We start from the raw sequence: 21,237 nt of genomic DNA on the forward strand, positions 1-21,237 counted from the left end.
AATTTATTGAGAGGGCAAATCATGAACAAAATGACATTCTGCTTGAAAATCGGTTCAGTTTTTATCAAGTTATGACAGTTTGAAGTTGGTCAGACTGAGGATTTAGCAACTTTACAAGTCCAAATTTTTGTTCACTTTCACATGATTTTTTACCAAAAAATGAAAGGTCTCAGAATCAAGTTTAAAGTGTTGTTTTACACTAATTACGATATAAGGAGTTGATTAAAAGTGAAAACTTGAGATTTAAAATTTTGAATTTTCGAAATTTCAAAGGGGGGACCCTTAGCTTGGAAATCGAATTTTGGTCGAAAATAAATAAATTTTCTAAGTGAACACAAATTGAATAAAGAATGAATTTAGAGGCCAAATCATGATCAAAATGACATTCCGCTTGAAAATCGGTTCAGTTTTGATCAAGTTATGACGGTTGGAAGTTGGACAACTCTTTGACCTAGCAACTTTACCACAACCGTGCTGGTACAAACGTTTCGGTGTTCGGTTCTTGACAGAGAATTTCGTTTGGTTACGGCTTCAGTTCCTGTTTTAAAAATGAAACGGTTAGTTTCGGTTAAAGGTTCCGGTAAAGGTTCCGGTGTTATTCCCTGTTATTTGCAAATTTGAACTTTTTATAAGATATTTTTCCGCGCTGAAAAGAGGCATGATTTTTAAACAAAGTAGATATGGTATATAAAAATATTGTCACCAAATTTAGTTGCTCTAGTTCTTAAGGTGTCTGAGATCTGAGTTAGCCACTAACCCATAAGCTTGTTTACCCTTTGCGTACTGGGCTTTAAATGCTTAAAAAGTCAAACGCAGTGACTCACAGGCGAATTTCGAAAGTCGAAAAGTCGAAAGTTGAATCAGAGGCAACACTAACTACGAGTACAATATACATTGTGGGTCAATGGTGGCACATTTTTATTGGTCATTAGTGCCGAGCCTCTATCGGCATTCGTAAGCATTTACACATCGTTAAACTTTCATTTCCGGCAAATTAAGCGCATTCTATGTACCTTCCGTCCAGCTGTCCTCTTGTCCTCGTGTCCTTCGGTCCGTTGTGGTGTCCAGCCACAAGCCAAGTCTGATGTGGAGGTGGAGCCATATTCACGCCGTGTCCTTTTGTCCCTTTCCCCCGTCCACTGACATCGCATGGCATCGCATCAGTTGGTCACCCGTTCGTATCTTTGTCAGCAAAACATTTTCAGCGATTGTGAGAGGAAGAGGCGGGGTTAAAGGGGCAAATGACCACAACAAATCGAGTCCACACAGTGCGAAATAATCAAGTGCATATCGACTCCTTTTTGTGAATTTTTCGTTGGCACATTTTTTTAAAAAAGTACTTTCTCATGTAAAAAATCCAACTTCTGAAAAAATAATTATTTTTTCGATCATTTCGCTAAAATTAAAAAATTCGCACTTTAATTAGAATTACTTCATTAATTTTTTTTTATAGATATATAATTATAATAATTTAAATAATATTATTTTTCTAAAGAAAGACTGACTTAAATGATACTTTGAATTTCAGTCTCAATTATTCAGGATTACAAATACTTAAAAATTTGAATTCAAAAACTAAAAGGATAAACAATTACTATATACAAATTTTTTTTTATGCTCATTTTAATTAACTGGAACTTATATTAAGAAACAGTTTAAAATTTTAATACAATGAGGTATAAAAATTGAGTGTTCTTAAAAACATTTTTTTTAAGTGTCAGGGTAAAATATGGAAAAATTGACACTGTTGGAAAAAAGTGGATTATTCAATTTTAGTGCAGAAAACTAGTAAATATATAATGATACAATTTATATTCTGCAAGGAAATCGGGTAAGATTTGTCAAATTTGTAGCAGTTTGAAGTTTTTGATAAAATTGGGAAAATCTCTATTGCGAAAATCAAGTATTCGATTTTTCAAGTATTGCACCATTGTGGAACTTTTTTTTAGTACGACTTTTTCTCTCAGTGCAGGACAGAGTCAGAGTCAGAGAAAGAAGCAGATTCTCATATATACGAACCTGGCCATATTTAATGGACATCAAGCAAATAGAGGTACGCCCAGAGGCGGTTCCGCACTTTTGTTTGCTTTTCAATCAAAAGTCAATAGCAGAAGCGGCCTTATAAAAGCCTTTAGGCTTGGTCTCTCTCTATATTCTTCTATTGTGCTCGTCATGTCATTCTGGGCGGTTAGCCGCGGTCTGACGCCGCCAGGTGGCGCTAAGGTGGCACCCAAATTGAATCCCAATCAACGACAATTTCTAGAGGATGAGGTGCGATATCGTGAAAAACTAAAGATCCTGGAGGGTGGACAGGCCATGGATGATGTGTATGTGCGTAAACCGGACACAGTGGATGATCCACTGGAGCTGGACAAGCACGATGCTTTCTACAACACCACCAAGAGTCTGCTTGTGTTGTTTCAAATCATGGGCGTAATGCCCATACACAGGAATCCACCCATCAAGAACTTGCCACGCACTGAGTATTCTTGGACCTCGAAGCAGGTGATGTGGGCCATTTTCACCTACAGCTGCCAGACGACGGTTGTCGTCCTGGTGCTGCGAGAGCGGGTCAAGAAGTTCATCACAAGTCCCGACAAGCGCTTCGACGAGGCCATCTACAATGTCATCTTTATCAGTTTGCTCTTCACCAACTTTCTCCTGCCCGTTGCCAGCTGGCGACACGGACCTCAGGTATTTATTAAGTTCAGTCATTAAAGGGTTAAGAAGGTCAGCTTTTTAGCCCAGTTATTAAAGGGAAAACAGACTAATGAGTTTGTGATAATGTCGGACTGACCCTATGAAAATAAGACTCCTATGAATTCCTTTTGCGTTTAATATCATTTTTTAATCATATTAATCCTACCTTCTATCTTTTTACTTGGTAAAATTCATTAAATTTCTTATTTTATTTATTTTTATTTTTTAGTAATAAGCAACATTATTTAAAATAATTTTTTTTTACTTTTCAATCAATTAATATTGGTATTATTCATTAAATTTATTATTTTCGTTCATTTTAAATAATCTGATATAAAAAGTTAAGTGCAAAATGTTTATTTATTTTCTACAATTTTTACTTCTCTTTAAGTTTTCCAAAAAATAAAATAAATACAAACAAAATTCAAAACGCGATTTTTCACTTAAAATATTGATTTTGTTATATTTTTGTAGTTATTTATGTACTTATTTTATTTACATTTAATTTGTAATATTTGAATTGCAAAGATAATAGTACTGGGTATTTAATAGTCGAGCACCTACACTGTAGCGCTTTTACTTTGGTTTTTGTTTACGCTTCAATCTATTTTCTAATTTAAATTTACTTAATTTACTACTGTCATTCAGGTTGCCATCTTTAAGAACATGTGGACCAACTATCAGTATAAATTCTACAAGACGACAGGCTCTTCAATTGTATTTCCCAATCTCTATGTGCTGACGTATGCACTGTGCATCTTCTCCTGGTTGCTCAGCATAGCCATCAATCTCTCTCAGTATTTTCTTCAGCCCGACTTTAGTTTGTGGTACACTTTTGCCTATTATCCCATTATTGCCATGTTGAATTGCTTTTGCAGCTTGTGGTATATTAATTGCAATGCCTTTGGCACTGCAAGTCGTGCTTTATCCGATGCACTACAGCAAACACTTCGCGATGGCAAACCTGCCCAGAAGTTGACCGAATATCGTCATTTGTGGGTCGATCTCAGTCACATGATGCAGCAATTGGGACGTGCTTACTCCAACATGTATGGCATGTATTGTCTGGTCATTTTCTTCACCAGCATCATTGCCACTTATGGCAGCATCAGTGAGATTATTGATCATGGCGCCACCTACAAGGAAGTGGGACTTTTTGTCATCGTTTTCTACTGCATGTGTTTACTGTACATCATCTGCAATGAGGCTCATTATGCATCCCGCAAGGTGGGCCTTGACTTTCAGACAAAGTTGCTCAACATCAATCTCACGGCTGTGGATACGGCTACACAGAAGGAGGTGGACATGCTTCTGGTTGCCATCAACAAGAATCCCCCTATCATGAATCTCGATGGATATGCCAACATCAATCGCGAACTTATCACCACTAATATTTCCTTTATGGCCACCTACTTGGTCGTCCTACTGCAGTTCAAGATCACGGAACAGAGACGATCTCAGACGCCTTAGTACACGATTCACATGTTAATTGAATTTATTCTATTAACCATGGTATAACGATTAAAAACAGAAAAAATAAGCTATATATTTAAAAACGTTAATAAACATAATAAAATACGGAATAAAAAGTAGATACAGAAATCAGGGAATCAATTCGATCAATTGCAGAAACAACTTTAACAAAAAAAAAAGTCTATTTTAGTTTTTTTCTTTCGGTTCATTAATATCAATACCGGAACAACAAATCCCATTTTAAAAAATTTTAAAATGACGAAGAAAAATTATTTCAACAACATTAATTAAATTTAAGTGCAGCATGAATTTAGAGACCAAATTTCGATCAAAATGACATTACGATTGAAAATCAGAACAGTTTTTCAAAAGTTATGACAGTTCAATTGGTCAGACTTTAGATCTAGCAACTTTACAAGTTAAAATTTTTGTTCAATTTCACATGATTTTTTACAAAAAAATTAAAGGTCTCAGAATCAAGTTTAAAGTGTTGTCTTATACTAATTACGATATAGGGAGTTGATTAAAAGTGAAATCTTGAGATTTAATATTTTGAATTTTCGAAAATCACAATCGGAACCGAATCCAATTTTCGTTGAAAAAAATTTAATTTTCTAAAGGAAAAAAACTTGAATGCAGAATGAAGAAAGAGGACAATTCATAATTAAAATGACATTCCGATTGAAAATCGGTGGTGTTTTGGCAAAGTTATGATTGTTTGAAGTTGGTCAGACTTTGTATCTAGCAACTTTACAAGTCCAAATTTTTGTACAATTTAGCATGATTTTTTACAAAAAATTTAAAGGTTTCAGAATCAAGTTTAAAGTGTTGACTTACACTATTTATGATATAAGGAATTTATTAAAACTGAAATCTTAAGATTTAAAATTTTGAATTTTCGAAAATCACAAGGGGGGACCCTTACAATCGAAACCGAATGCATCTTTTGTTGAAAAAAATAAAAAAATTTTAAAGGAAAAAAACTTGAATGCAGAATGAAAAAAGAGGACAGTTCATAATCAAAATGACATTCCGATTGAAAATCGATGGTGTTTTGGCAAAGTTATGACAGTTCAAAGTTGGTCAGACTTTAGATCTAGCAACTTTACAAGTCCAAATTTTTGTACAATTTAGCATGATTTTTTACAACAAATTTAAAGGTTTCAGAATCAAGTTAAAAGTGTTGTTTTACACTATTTATGACATAAGGAATTTATTAATTTATTAATTGAATTTTCGAAAATCACAAGGGGGGACCCTTACCATCGAAACCGAATCCTGCCAATATGGCATCCTGCTTGGTGGTTTTTTCGAATAAAAAGCTCAAAAACTCAGATTGTGGTCTCAAAAATGAATCGAGAAGCAACTGTGTTGTAATTGAAGAAGGAAATGTCAAAATAATTTAAGCAGATTTAAATTTAAAAGTTTTTCGATTTCATTGAAATTTTGTCCATGGATCCAGAGAAATGTGTCACAGACCGGCAGCAGATCACAGCAAGAACCTTTACTTGGGTCTCCACTTGGGCGTCGAGCGTCTGGAGGCTATATTATTAGATGCCGAATTGCAGGTGACATTTACGGCTGTGGTGCGATATGATGTAGATCTGCCGGAATATGAAACTATATTAGGAGTCAGCAAGGATGCAAAACCCGACGAATTTCAAGTGAATACTGTGATGTATGTCAAGGCATTGGATGTTCTTCTCAACTGTCTGGCATCACAGGGTGCCAATCTGCACAGGGTGGTTACTATCGGAGGTGCAGCCCATCATTACGGAACCGTTTTCTGGACGGACACAGGCTTTCGTCGCCTCTGTGGCCTGAATCCGTTGAGTCGCCTCCACGAACAACTTAACAACGCTGCCTTTGAGCAGGTCTCGACTCCCAGCTGGGTGGTGAGATCCTCCATAAAGCAGTGCTACGAAATGGAGGACGATGTGGGAGGGGCCATGACAATGGTCAAAATCACGGGATCCAAGTGCTTTGGAAGATTGACGGGTCCACAGATACGCAAGGTAGGCATGTAAAAAAAAACATCGATACTTTTGGTAATAATGGGAAAGCGTTATTTATACTGTTGTTGGTTAGGGGTATTCAGGAAACAGGATAAACTTTCTATTTTAGTTTTTATCACACAAATTAAATATATCTTTATTTTTTGGGTAACTCAATTAGGAAATTAAATGTTAATTATTTATTATTACCCATAGATTAACTTTTATTTTAAATTTTTATTATAACAAATTTTGTTTTTAAAATTGTAATTCTTAAAATAGTAATTTACACGTTATGATATTTTTAGAATATAAACTTAATTTTTTGTATAAGAGAAAAAAGTAAACAAAACTTATTTTGGTGGTGTTAAAATACATCGATTTGATAATATTATACATATTTTAAACGATATATTGAGTTAAATACACTCATTTTCTTGAATGTTTTAATTTTTGTTCTATTTTGTAAATACAATTAAGTTTTTAAATTAAAAGGTTTATTTTTGAAAACTCCACCTGTCGGCATTATAGTATTTTCCGATTGATCGACCACTTCTTCCATTTTCATGTTTCGAATAAAGATTATTATTTAATTATTATTTTATTTATTTATTTTTTTACATAAATTATAATTGTTACGTTTCTGTTTCTTATAAAAGCTCTACGAGGAGTTTCCGGAGCAATATGAACGCACAGTTCGCATTTCTCTGATGAGTAGCTTCCTGTCATCGATACTTGTGGGCAGCATCGGCTCGATTGATTACTCTGATGGCTCGGGAATGAATCTTCTGGATATTGAGAGCAAGAACTGGTCCAAGCATTGTCTAGCTGCGTGTGCTCCGAACTTAAAGCAGCGTCTTATGAATCCCATTGCCACGAATCGACTTCAGGGACGCATTGCCGATTATTTTGTGAAACGCTGGAACTTTCGTTCCGATTGTATGGTGGTCAGTGCCACTGGAAGCGGTCCATCCACGATTTCCGGCTTGAATCTTCAGCAAAATGTTCTGGTCTTATTGTTATCGACAACGGATAAACTCCTGATGAGCTACAAAGGACGACCCCAGTTGGACGATGGATTTGTCAAAATTCATCCAACAAATCCCGATGAATTTATTGGATTAGTTGTATTCCGCAACGGATCTAAAGTGCGAGAATCCATCTGTAATGAGATTGCCCATGGCAACTGGACACTTTTCAATGAAAAACTCTCCGCAACTCCAATGGGAAATGGAGGAAATATTGAGGTGCGTTTCGATGAAATGGAGTATACTCCTGAGGCCAAGGGCACGCTCCGTTGGGACAATCACATCGATGAAATGTCCATGGAGGCTCTAAAGGCAGGCAACAATTTGAAGATATTGAAACCGAAGCTCGCGCTGTCATCGAGGGTCAAATAATGCATCGACGTGTGGTTGCCATCGATGCTGGTTTTAAAATTCAACCAGACACCAAAATTATTGCCCTGGGAAATGATTCGAATAATCAGCAAATTGTGCAAATTGTCGCCGATGTCTTTAATGCACCCGTATATACCCATGATGGTCCCCACGTAACCCTCATGGGTGCAGCCTATCGGGCCCGTTATGCTTTCTATGAATACCGTGAGGCCAATTGCAATTGCCAACAGTGTAAGATTCGTCGGGGAAGAGAGCCAAAACGGACTTACGCCGAATTCTTCAAGCATCTGCCCGATAAACTCAAACTCTCCGCAGAGCCCACGCCCGGCTGTGAGGTCGTCTATAATCCTCTGATTGATCGTTGTCGGAATATGTGTCGCCTTTTGGCAGCCGGCACAAATATCGATGATAGTCGCATTAGATACGAATAAAAATCGTATTTTTCTTCCCTTAAATTTGTACTAAATTAATTTAATTTACTGCATAAAGTTCTATAAAATACAAAAAATTAAGAAACAATACTCACAATAGAAAACAAAGCAAAGCATTTAAATTATAAACAATCAAATTAGGAATAATGATAGAAAGAAATTAAAATTAGAAAAAACATATATAATCGAATAAAAGCAACTATATTTAAATTTATTTTATCTACCATTATTTAATATTTTGGTCTTAGCGTTTGGGCTACACAAATATCAGTCAGTCAGTCAGGACAAACAGTTTGATATTTATAGACTATTTGAAAGAAAATTTAAGCACAAACAGAGAAATCAAAGCTAAATTTCCTAATATCGAGGAAATAGATTTTGCCTATTAATTGTAGTCGATATATTTTTTTTACTTGATTTTCCTATTTTGTGTACTTGTGTAGTTAATTTTTTCTAATTTATTCTTAATTTATGCCATACTTATTTAAATTTCTTGAAATATAATTATTAAATTTTTTTGTTTTTATTTTATTTTTTTTGTAAATCTTACAAAAATATTCGGAATTCGTAAGAGGTAACCTAATTATTGCATAAAGTCAAGTAGTGCAACAACAATAATAACAACGCCTACTACTAAAAGTCCGCATCCCAGCCGGATAGCTCGTCCGGCGGCTCGCTGAGATCGCAGGGGAATCGATCAAAGTATCTCACATCTGTGGGATGTGCAATGGGACGCACAAAGGGAGGAATCAACAGCTGACTGGACAGACCATCCCAGTCGAAGCCCTGAAACCATCTAAAGTATAATGGATTAGTTGTAGAAACTTTATATTGAAAAAGAATTCTTCTCCCAGTCACTCTACTCACTTGTGCTTCTTGATGTCCTGAATGCCGCCTGTTTGGTAGCCCAGTCGCTCGGAGGGAACATCTCGACATAAACGCTTTATAAGCTGCACAGCCCAGCGGGATGTATGTTTCGGAAAGCTGATCATATCGATGCCTTTCAGTATAAGATTGTACGTCTGCATGGGATCCGGAGCATTAAACGGCGGACTGTAAAAAAAAACATTAAATTCATGAATATTCAACAAAACAAAATATTTTGGCCAATTTAGAATAAACTAGAGCAGTTAGAAATCACATTGATATAATTTTAAATGTAAATTTATTTATGTGAGTTTTCTCTGCTTAACTAAAATAATCTTCGACCTTGTTTTAAACAGAAATAAGTGCAAGCAAACAGAAAATATATGTGGAAAATAATGATAAGTGTTCTTATACTCCAGGAACTGGAGTACATTGAGTTCAAAACAAAAAAAAAAAACAAATTTGTGTTACAGGCGTGCAAACCCCAAATCTATACACATAAAACTCTTTGTCCTGACTCACTCACTGACTGACTGATCATTTCACAGCCCAAAGCAGAAGACCAAGTAGCCTTTTAAATCAAACAATCGAATTAATTGAGCAACTTTAAATTAACTTTACTTAAAATAACTTTCTTTTTTTTTTAATTCCTTAACGATTGGACATAAACTAACATTTAATCAAAGCGAAATTTAATTGAGCTCTGGCTGCATTCTTGAGTGTTTCTGGTGGTAGAAACGACTACAAATATTTATAAATATAGCAAGTACCAAATAATGTATGCGATTCCGATAATCGTTTAAAAATTTGCTTCTTCGCACCAAGTAAAATGTCGACTCTGTCAGTCTTCTGAGGAATTCAGTGAAATTCAGTCGCAAAATGTTGTCAAAAAGTAATTTCTATATTGGAGTCTAAATCTCTCTCTTTCTCCCTCTATCTTTATCAGTTTTTTTCTTTTTCTCTCCATTCTGACAATTTTCATATTTGCACCAATTGCCAAAGAAAAAATATAATATTTTTAGACCCCGTACTTAAAAAAAGTACAGAGATCTATTAGGTTTGTTTTAACGAATATGTGCGTAACAGGCAGAAGGAGGCATGGCAGACCCTATAAAGTATATATATTCTTGATCAGCATCAACAGCCGAGTCGATATAGCAATGTCCGTCTGTCCGTATGTCTGTCTGTCTGTATGAACACCTAGATCTCGAAGACTATAAGAGCTAGAGACCCCAAACTTGGTATGTAGGTTCCTCTATATTGCAAGCAGATCAAGTTTGTTTTTAAAATTCGGCCACGCCCCCTTTATCGCCCAAAAATCGAAAAAAAAAATTTCATATCCAAATTATAAGACCAATTTAAAAGCTAGCGACACAAAATTTGATATGTAGATTCCTCTATCTTGCAGGCAGGTCAAGTTTGTTCCTTTTTTGAATCGGACCACTATATCATATAGCGCCCATAGGAACAATCGGTCGAAAAACAAGTTTCAGAATGAAAAACTTTTTTGTTTAATGAGATATTGTAACCAAACTGATACAATAAGCATATGACTTGGTTTTATATATCCTGTTTAAAGTTGGTTCAAATCGGACCACTATATCATATAGCTGTCATTTGACCGATCGAGTGAAAATCAAGTCTCAGTATGGACAACTTTTTTGTTTAATGAGATATCGTAACCAAACTGATAGAATATACATAAAACTTGGTTTTATATATCCTGTCCAAAGTTGGTTCAAATCGGACCACTATATCATATAGCTGTCATAGGACCGATCGGGCAAAAATCAAGTCTTAGTATGAAAAACTTGTTAGTTTTATGAGATATCGTAACCAAACTTATAGAATATTCATTTAAGTTAGTCTTACACATCCTTACCGAAGTTGGTTTAAATCGGTCCACTATATCATATATCCACTATGTCAAAGAAAATACTCGAAAATTGGGTTTCTGAATACAGATGACTTACGTGCCATTGAGCAGCTCGTGAATGAGTATGCCGAGTGCCCAGTAATCCACAGCCCGATCGTGTCCCTTGTTGAGGATGATTTCGGGTGCCACGTACTCGGGAGTGCCACAAAAAGTCCATGTCTTGGCGCTATTGCCAATGTACTTGGCGAATCCAAAGTCCACGAGTTTCACATAGCCACGTTCATCCAGCATGAGATTCTCGGGCTTCAGATCACGATAGATAATGCCACGTGCATGTAGATACTCAAAGGCCTGCAGGACACAGCCAATGATGAACTGGGCCGCATTATCCTCAAAGGAGCCACGATCCCGCAGCATGGTCCAGATCTCACCGCCCATGCAGGCCTCGAGCAGCATATAGACGTACTTCTCGTCCCGAAAAGTGCGAAAGAGACGACAGATGAAGGGAGAATTGGAGCTGAGCATAATGGTCCTTTCGCTGTAGATGTGATCCTCCTGTTTGGTGTCGACAATGTGTCGCTTCTTTAAGCACTTTAGGGCAAAGGTTTCTTCCCTGCCCTGATGATGCGCCTTGACCAGCTCCACACGTCCAAATCCACCAATTCCCAGAGTGCTTATCACCTCCAGATCGGTGAGCTTTAGATCGGGATACTCCTGCTGAGCCTGGGCGCCAAAGGACTGCTCACACTGAGCCGCCTGTTTCATGGCCAACATGCGACTCTCATCGCCATAATCCTTCTCCTTCAGCTCACACAGATCGCCGATTAGGCGCTTAAACGAGTCCCGATCCAGACTGAGACATTCCACGCCTGGTGACAGAGCAATTATGTTGGCTGTTCTCTTATCCTCATTGATCAGCGCCTGTTCGCCAAAGTAATCCCCCCGGTTGAGAGTACGCAACTCGGTTTCCTCCAGTGAGGCGGGTGTCAGTTTCTGTGTCACTCGCACCTGTCCCTGCGAGATGAGAAAGAAACTGTCGCCGGCCGTTCCCTGGCGTATGATATACGTGCCCGCCGCATAGAATTCCAGCTCCAAGACATCGGCAATCTTGGCCAGCAGCTCCTCGCTCAGATTTCTCAACAATGGCACCGATCGCAGGAAATTCACACTATTCTCAATGCGCTGCAAACCGGTTCGCATCATTATCTGCTGGAACACACGACGGTCGAGCACCCAAACCCGTGCCTCACTCAACACGCTTATCGATGCCGTCCTGGTGCAATTGTAGAGTATTGCCAGCTCACCGAATGCCTTGCCCGGTCCCATCTTGTCCAGCACTTTGCCATTCTGCATCACTGCAAATTCTCCAGCTGCAGACACATACAAATGGGCGCCCACCTCCCCCTCGCGCACTACAAACTCGCCCGCCTCGATGCTCCTCGAGTACATGGAGTCCACCAGCTCACGCACCTGCGAGGCATCGATGTTCTTCAGAAAGTCATTGTCCATAATGGCGTCTTTGATCTGTTGCTTGGCACTGAAATGGCAAAAGTTGTACACTCAGAAAAATTATAGCACGAAACATTCTAGAATTATTTTTGTGCTTTAAAATAAATATTTCACTTAACTCACTAATTTCAAATTATTTTAAAATAGGAATTTGTCTATAATTTTAAAATCGCCATAATAGTAAAAAAAATAATAGCTATGCTCTTGAAGAAAAACTTTTTAGCATGAATTTTTTCTGAAATGTTAAGATCACTATTTTGGTTAAGAGTAATAGGTGTGCAGCTAGATAAAATATAACGTTCACTTCCGAAATTTGTCTTTTTAAATCGAGGTAAAATTTTTGCAAATAAAAAAATATTTTACTCAATTTTGTAATATGTTTTTATTTTTGAAATAGCTTCAAACAAAAGTTAAGCATTCAAAAAAAAAATAATTTCAACTAAGAAATTTGTCTATAATTAAAAAAAAAAGCCATAAAAGTTTAAAATAATAATTGTGCACTTAGAAAAAAAACGGTAAATAAAAAATTTATATTTTTTTTTGGAGTCGGTAAATATTTAAAAAAAATTTCCAATAAATCAAATAGACTTTGAATATATTACACTAATATGTTAATTTTAGAAATATTCTTTTTGAAAAATGGATAAAAAAAAAGAATTTATTTCTAAAAATAAAGTGATTTGGCTATTTAATCTTTTCTAAATTTTATGCAGAAATTCATTACTATGTTGATATTATAGATTTGTTGCTTGGCATTAAAATATCAACAGTTGTACACTGAGATAAAAATATTTCACAGAATTAAGTAAATAGTCTTTTATTTCGCTATAAAAATCGCTATAATAATTAGATATAGTACTTAGTTGTGTTTATTTAGAAATTAGTCTTTAATTTTAAAATCGGCAAAATAGTTAGAAAATTTTCTTATATATCAGAAAACATTTTTTTTAATATAAGAGTTATAACATTAATTAAAATTTTAATTTTTTTAAATTAAACTGTGTGAAAAACGATTATGTTACATTATTAAAAAAAGACTTGATTTAATCAATGGGATAATGTTCCTAAAATAATGTTTCTAACCCTTTTTCTTATTAATATTAGGAAAAACTCTAAAGGTTAAAAAAAATTTTTTAATTTAAAAAAATAGTAATAAATTGTGGTTCAGAAAAAAGTTATTGAGTAGAGGTTTCGTTTCTGAGTGCATTAATATTGAGAATGTATATATGCTCACCTGAAATCCTTCTCGTATTTGGGTATTGGAGCTGTGTAGGATTGCTGCATGGATTGCACACAGCTCTCGGCGGAGACGCCTTGTTTCTTGATGGCCGCCGAGAGAGGCTTGGGTCTCAGCTCGGCCTGAGTTGGAGCTGGAGTTGGCGATGGAGATGGCGATGGAGATGATGTTGAGGTTGGAGTCGGAGTCGGAGTTGCTGTCGTCAACGTTCTAGTGGTTGTGGGTGATCCCAGGGAGAGTGACTCCAGTGTGAACTCGGGACTGCCCGGCATGACCATGCCACAAGAGCTGCAGACATGCGGATTCCTCTGATGACTGCTGGTCACCTCGCCGCACTGCTCCGGCAGCGGATAGAGCTTCGTTTTGCCGGTCTGCTGTTTGCTGGAGACGCTCAGCTGATTCGTTGTCTGCTGCAGCACACTCTGCAGTCGGAGAAACGTCAATTGAAAGGCGTCGTTCAATTAATTCGGTGTCAATTGAGCGTCACATGGAAACGCAATTTAAAACATCTCACCCAGCCAATGACCCCTCACGTGCTTCTGCTTCCCTTTCCTCATAGCATGAACAACCTCTCTACACTCTTTCCAACTAAGTGACCTTCAAAAGCCGTTTAAATGGGCCAAGAATAGTTTGTGCGTGTCATCTTATCACACTTTTTGCTCGTAAATAAGTAGCATGCAAAAAGTGACCCAAAAACCAAAAAAAGCGTAAAGATAAAACACCGAAATCCATATACGAGCACGACTTTAGTCGACTCATCGGGCAAATAAGATAAGCCAAATATCACAGTGCACAGTGTGGCAAACTTCTTAGTTTCAGGCCCCAGTTGTGATTATCCCCTTGGCCTCCCTCGACTGTGCTTATTTGTCTTCTAAATTATTTACATAGAAATTAGCAATTCAAAAACGGTCTGTGTACTCTTGTTACTCGCGTGCCCTGTACTTAAAATAAACAGAAAGGTAGTTCTAATTGGCGTATACAGCAAACTGTGGAAAATACTTAAGAACTTATAAGCTTAATTAAAAGACTTCTTAATAACTGTAAAATAAATTCAAATATTATTAAATGAATTTAAATACTTAAAAAATTCAATAAATTAACTAAAAAATTACTAAAAAATTATGTTTCTTCGATTTTATTAAAGGTGTAATTACATTTATGGTCATCACTCAAATAATATACCAATTTTAAAAAGCTGTATTATTCGTAAAAACTAATTTATAAATCTATTAATTATTCCTTCACCTAAATAATATTTATTGTATTTAGAACTTTTTTATTTTAAATTAAGAAAATGGTCTTTGAATTTTTTTTGCAATTTTTTTTAATTTTTTAAAATTAAAAATCTATATAATGAAATTTCTACGACCTCATATTTATGTATCTAAATTAATTAAGTGTAGTTAAAGGTATTTATCAATTAAATAAATATATAGAGTAAAATTACACTGCTTAGAAAAAAATGATATGGAAATTACGAAACCGAAAACATTTTTTTTTATTTTAAATTATACAACTTAAATAATAAATACGAAAAAAATCAAATTTTTCAATTCAATAGATTCTTAATACAATTTAAACTTTAACGCAAAACAATGAATTTTTAATTTTATTTAGGTTTTTTTTCTAATATGACGTATTTCATTCCTAAAGAACTGAATAAAACACAGTCATCATATAAACATGACGAGCTTTAATATGTATGTATTGTGATTCCATAAGCAGGGTATCTTTTAGTCGAGTCACATATATCAAGTCTATGTTGTTCTCTTCTGAAGCGCGTGTGCTGTCCAGTGAAAATTATAGAATAACATTGTATTTATTTACATAAAGCAAATACTGACTACGACTGTGGGAAGAAGAAGTTGACTCTCAGTTGGAGATGAAGTTAAAGACGAAGCTGATCCGGCAATTAGCGATGCAGAGCTGCGAATCCAAAGATACATTTGTATCTAAATCTGAGAGTGCTCTCTCTCTCTCTCTCGCTCTCTGCAAACACGGCTCGTAATTTGTGCTCTTTGGGCCATTAAAGTGCGCCACGAAAATCTCACCAAAAAGTGCTAATCGCTTGGCTCAATAAAAATGCTTTACAATTTAAATATACACATGCCGGGGCGGGGAACTGAAAGAGACTGAAGGGGGGGAACTGAACAATGCCAAATGATGTTCAAGTACAAACTTATTATAAGGCACTCGACTTGAGGCCCAGATACAAAGATACAAAGATACAAACTAACTGAATGTCAGCCACAAAACCGCGATAGATAATTCCAACATGGAAAGCAGGGGTTGTCACTAGGGCATAGGGCAGGGGTATCTTATAGTAGTATCTACTGCTTTCTGTTGTCTACTGTCTATTATTTAGTATCTGATATCTGTGCTGAGCCGCGGCTGCTGTTGCCCTCCCAGAGATAACGACGTGCGACGCAATTGATACGTTTGTGTGCGCGCTTTTCAGATACTTTGCGTTCTGTTTCTGTATCTGTGTGTGTATCTGCACACTACAAAAGCGAATACGCAAACGAATACGAATACGAATTAGTCGAAAAACGTAGGGCAATTGTTACTTTTGCTGTTGCTTATCTGTGGCGCGACAACAATAAACAAACAAAACAAACAAACGAAGCATTAAACAATGACATCCAAACAGCTGTAACCGGTTCAAATAATTCATGAATTTCTATACTAGAAAATTCCCAAAAAATATTACAATACTTTTCCAGTAGCTTCCAACATTTTCTAGCAATTTATCGTTATATTTCTTAAGCTGTTTCCAGAAGAGTAAATCTTAGACCTAAGATTTTAAAAAGTTCTTTTGTGACTGAAACCCTTACACCCTTTAAACTGGTTGGAGTAATTTGTAGATATCTCAACTTTGCCCATAATTTCTATTCTTAAGTTTTCCTAAAAGAGTTACTCTTATACACTACCGAGTAGTTCTATAAGTTAAATTCAAATTAATGAATTTCAATTATTCCTTTAATATAACTTTGCAAAAAAAAAAAAACTTAACATCTTGCCTCAAGCTATTCCAAAAGTTATTCGTATTTGATTATTTTATTTTAATAGTCTCAATAATAATGTAGCATCTCCAAGGTGTCTTGCTTAAGTTTTTCTCAGAAGACTTTATCTATTATAATACCTGCCCTTTCTAAAAGATAACTAGTATTTTCTTGGTTTGTTTTGCCTTAAACTTTTCTAGTCTTAAGCTAATACATTGACAAAAAAGACTGATTACTAAAATCAAGAAAATTAATTATAAAACAATTTAAAAATAAATTTGTTAAGTATAGAAAATTGGTTAAGAAAATACATGAAAAAATTTTTAATTAAATTTTATAAATTAATTTGTTTAATTGGTCATCATTAACTAAAAAAGTGTAATAACTTTATCCAACAATCAAAATGTTTGATCTAAATTAAAAAAATTTAAATTGTTAAACAACAGGAATAAAATATTAATTTTCCTCTCACAAAATTAAAAAATGCCAAATAAAAAATGGATCGAGAACCAAATACATATTTTTATCAGTGCTTTAAAATGTTTTGACTTATTTAAAATTTTTTGAATTCTTAGGCAAAAGGTCTAATTAATATTTTTCTCACCAAACTAAACAATTTCATCTAAATAGGAACAAATATTAGTTTTGATCAGTGAAGTTCGAGCTCTGCCTTCTGTCAAAAGTTGTCTATAGGTTACCTAATCCTAACCAAATCCCTTCTTCTACCGTTTCCTCTCCTTCTGCTTTCGTTCTCACCTTCAGCTTGTGTATTTCCCGATGCAATTTAACCAGCTCGCTCTCCCGATTCTGAACCAGTTCCTTGAGTGCAAGGACATCATTGTGCAGACTGCTGACGATTGCATCTCGTGCCCGATCATCCAATGCCCTGGCCATGTCAGCAGCTCTCGATAATATCCGTGTAGATGATCTTCAATTCAATACTGAGAATGTTTTCCATTCAAACACGACAGTCAACGACTTAATTCAAGCAATTCTTTAAATGCCTGCCGAGCTCTCCGCCTTCGCACGCGTTCGGACAACGACTGTCGGCTGTTTTGACTACTGTTTTTTATTTTTCCCCATGGCCGATCGACGCGACGTATGTGTGATTTTTTCGGATTTGCAAAGAGCGAAAGAGAAAGAGTGTTAAAGAGCATGCTAAAGAGAGAGGCGCGGCAAGAGATCAGAGTCCATGCTATCAGTTAAGATAATTGCTGATAGATAACCAAAGGGGTTGGCGAGTTGAATTTAATTTGGCCAACTGATATAAAACCAACAACAATAACAACGTGCCTAATAACAACAAATACAACAGCTGCATAGGCACAGAGCTAACGAGAATAGGTTACAGTCTGGTGAGCCTGACTGTATGAGACCCTGTACTTGTAAACTAAAATGCTTACATAATATATGATTGTAATTAATTCGATCTAGAGTTATCAAAAATTAGAGTTATGACATAAAAAAATAACAAACTTCAGAAAAATAAAATCTGGAAAAATGAGAAAGTGGCACCAATATTTTAATTTCTATGGCGAGTTATGTAAAAAGATACATTTGCATGTTCAATTTATATTAAAAATATTCATTTTATTTTTTAATTATTATACGCAAAATGAAAATCTTATTTCGTAAAACAAATATTTAATTTAAATTAAATTGAATTTTATTTTTCTAAAAATATTTGATGGTAGTAGTAGTATTATAATAGTTATAGAGAGCAGGGAGTAAAAGGCGGTCATGTTAATGTTGAACAACGATTGTAGAGTTTAATTTTAATCCTAACTTTTATAGTTTAAAAAAAGTATTAGCTAAATATTAGATTTTGGGTGATTTTTAGCGTGAGCTGCCGTTCACAGTAAAATTTAATATAAAAATAATTTAAAATTTTTAAAATAAATATCAATACATTTTAAATATTTTACAGTTTTTTGTTTAAGAAATATAATCGTTAGAGTCACTGTTTAAATAAACGAATTAATTACAAGCTGTTTCACTAGAAAATATTTTTGTGCCTGCCACGCCTCATTCTATCTGCTACGTGTAAGGCCACAAGCTTATAATCCCCTTTTTAACTTAAGCTTTACCGGGCTAAAAAAAAAAAATAAGTAAAAGGCAGAAGCCGCTTTTGTGCTGCACATTAAAGCCAAACTCCAAGACAAAAGCCGAGCGTAATTTGATGATGACAGCTTCGTTGGGTAATGGAAATGACTAAGAGGGAGAGCGAGAAAGAGAGACAGAGAGAGATGGGGGAAAGAGACTGACACAAAGCGTAAAAATGCGAAATGAAAATGAAAATGGCAGCGCAGATGTGAAAGTGAAAGCTAAACGAGACGCGGCCCAAAATAAAATTGCTTTACAGCCATAATAGAATTATAGTGCCCACTATGAAGCGACCACGGTTGAAGACAGAGCACAGAAGAGAGAGAGGGAGGAGAAGGGAGGAGAATGAGTGTGAGAACATTGCTCCTGAAAGCAAGTGAAATAAAATGCCAGCATGCCACGACGTGGCAAGGACACTGATTTGCTGGCGGCAACCAAAGCGATGCTTCATCCGCTCCACATTTAATGTGGTTGCGTCTGCGGGTACACTCAGAAAAATATGCCATCCTAAAATTAGGTACGACCGTACTTGAATTTATACCGTTTTGTTCTTAATATTTTAAGATTGCTGTGTACTAAAAATCTTTAATTAAGTATAAATCGATTTTAAATTTAAAATTCTGACTTCACATTCCCACATTTCCTAAAGAAAATTCACCATTATTTAATGGTAATTAATATTGGTATTTTGGTTAATTTTTGTACACATACTAATGTATGTTTTAAGATTAAAATTAATTAATTATGGCAATGTTTAGTTCAAGATTTTTGTATACTTAAAGTAGTATGTTTTCAATTTTTTCAGACTTGAATTAAACCCAAAACGTACTTAAAGTATCCCCTAAAAATATCATTTTTAGATTTCCGTACTTGCGAAAACCAAACTTGAAATAAGATCTTTGTTCTCAACTTTAGAAATTCGGAACTTAGACAGCTTTTGAGATGGTTTTTTCTTGAAAAAGGCCTTTTTAAGTACGGAAATCTTGATTTTTTTTCTGAGTGTAGCACAGAGAACAGAGGGAGAGAGAGCGGAGAAGGGTAGGGGGCGGGGAAAAGAGAGCAGACATTGATGTATTTGTGGCTGTGAGTGCGTGCTGGCAAGAAGCAGAAGAAAAATGCCACTGCGATTTGTGGAACGTGACAACATCGAAAAATCTTTAGGCGCCGAAAGGCAGCAAAAGGATTAAAAAACGACAGTCGACATACGCGGCGTATACGTAATGATGCAGCAAATGATCTATTAGCTGCACTGAATTCTGAAGCAAAGTAGAAGTAGCACTAATGTAGACAGAGAGACAAGCATATTTCGTAATTTGTTGCTGAGCTGAGAGAAGTTTCTCCGACAAAACTTTCGACACTTGTGCGCCAAAAACTGTGATAATTATCTTCAAGCGCTAGTTATTACTCCCCCCTCCCCTCAATTGGCAGGAAACAAAAAGAGCAACTAATTGCACCAAGGACACTTTGCAGATTATTCTTTTCATAAAAAATACTGTAAGAACTTTTTTCCAAAAATTAATTTGTGCAAAATAAATTAAAAATAAAAAGAATTTCTTTAATTTTAAAAATAATTATTTGATGTCATTTCATTTTATAAGCTAACAAATGGGGACTCACAAATATTATAAAATTTTTCATACTGCCTTGAATTTCCTCCTCACTTAAATTTTTCACTTACGTAGAAAATTAAATTTTTAAACAGTTTTTTTTTTTTAAAAAATGAGAAACCAATTATTCTAAAATTTAAATAAATATATTTTTGACTGAAATCATTAAAAATTTTCAAAACACTTAAATTTTCACAACCAACATGCAAAAGTTCAATTTGAATTAATCAAAGCTAAAATGTTTAAAAGCACCACTGTGCAACGCATTAGTTTAAACGTCAATCTGCAGAGTGACTAATTAATGAACGCTAATTTGAACTATGACACGGAAAGAAGGAGAGGTAAACAGTTTTGTGAACTCGTCGCTATTATAAAAGTGTCTGTGGCGCATTAAGTGCAGGATGCTGTAATGCAAGGATAAGCTTACCACATAGATCCAACAGTCAACCTCAATTACAAAGGCAAATTCGTAGCCAAGGCATGGCAATCAGTCTAACAGGCTAACGGCTAACAGGCTAACGGGATTTGTTGCCAATATTTACATAATAAATATTGCATATCAGTGACAGAGCGAGGAACAAGCTTCACCGGAGTGAAGCTCCCTGGACCCCAGGCCAATATCCATTTGTACTTTGCATTTCCTGCCATTCTCGATGTCACTGCCATATGCCAGAAATCCTAACCAGAGGTGACAGAAGACAGAATAGGACAAAACGGGACATAAGTGTGATAAGTGTCATACACAAAAACGCACACACAGACATGCAGGCAGAATCATCCAAGTGCACGACTACGAGATACTCTGTGTTTAGGCTTAGAGATAACTTAACACGATTTAATTCGCTTTAAAAAATTTATTTTTGGAATAAGAAATTATTTAGGTAAACTCAACGCAATAGACGGGGAATTATTTTGAATTTGTTCTACATTTTTAATGTATATAAAATCTTAAATATCTTGAATAATTTTTTGGTTTTTATTCGTTCATAATAAAATTATTAGATTATTTTTAGACAATAATTTTTATAATTATTTAGC

General features: G+C 35.4%; 3 protein-coding genes across 3 annotated transcripts; 2 read left to right on the top strand and 1 right to left on the bottom strand.

The window, feature by feature from the left end:
• The first annotated feature begins 2,172 nt into the window (after positions 1–2,172).
• On the top strand, positions 2,173–4,170 carry LOC117779653 (gustatory and odorant receptor 21a). The gene is made up of 2 exons (XM_034615917.1): positions 2,173–2,694; positions 3,349–4,170. Exons 1-2 carry the CDS (start codon positions 2,173–2,175, stop codon positions 4,168–4,170), a joined length of 1,344 nt encoding a protein of 447 aa, XP_034471808.1.
• Positions 4,171–5,602: 1,432 nt separating this feature from the next.
• Positions 5,603–8,022, top strand: LOC117780646 (xylulose kinase). Its single transcript, XM_034617259.1, is given in 3 exon segments — positions 5,603–6,188; positions 6,827–7,499; positions 7,502–8,022. Coding segments are annotated over 3 exon segments (1,719 nt in total). The 5' UTR covers positions 5,603–5,639; the 3' UTR covers positions 7,999–8,022.
• A 475-nt stretch (positions 8,023–8,497) lies between these two features.
• LOC117781424 (cGMP-dependent protein kinase, isozyme 1) lies at positions 8,498–17,531 on the bottom strand. The gene is made up of 5 exons (XM_034618181.1): positions 17,246–17,531; positions 13,485–13,909; positions 10,839–12,278; positions 8,866–9,051; positions 8,498–8,794 (listed from the first exon to the last, which is right to left on the bottom strand). Exons 1-5 carry the CDS (start codon positions 17,381–17,383, stop codon positions 8,632–8,634), a joined length of 2,352 nt encoding a protein of 783 aa, XP_034474072.1. The 5' UTR covers positions 17,384–17,531; the 3' UTR covers positions 8,498–8,631.
• Positions 17,532–21,237: the final 3,706 nt, after the last annotated feature.

Source organism: Drosophila innubila (assembly GCF_004354385.1).
Source record: "Drosophila innubila isolate TH190305 chromosome 2L unlocalized genomic scaffold, UK_Dinn_1.0 4_B_2L, whole genome shotgun sequence".
NCBI lineage: Eukaryota > Metazoa > Arthropoda > Insecta > Diptera > Drosophilidae > Drosophila > Drosophila innubila.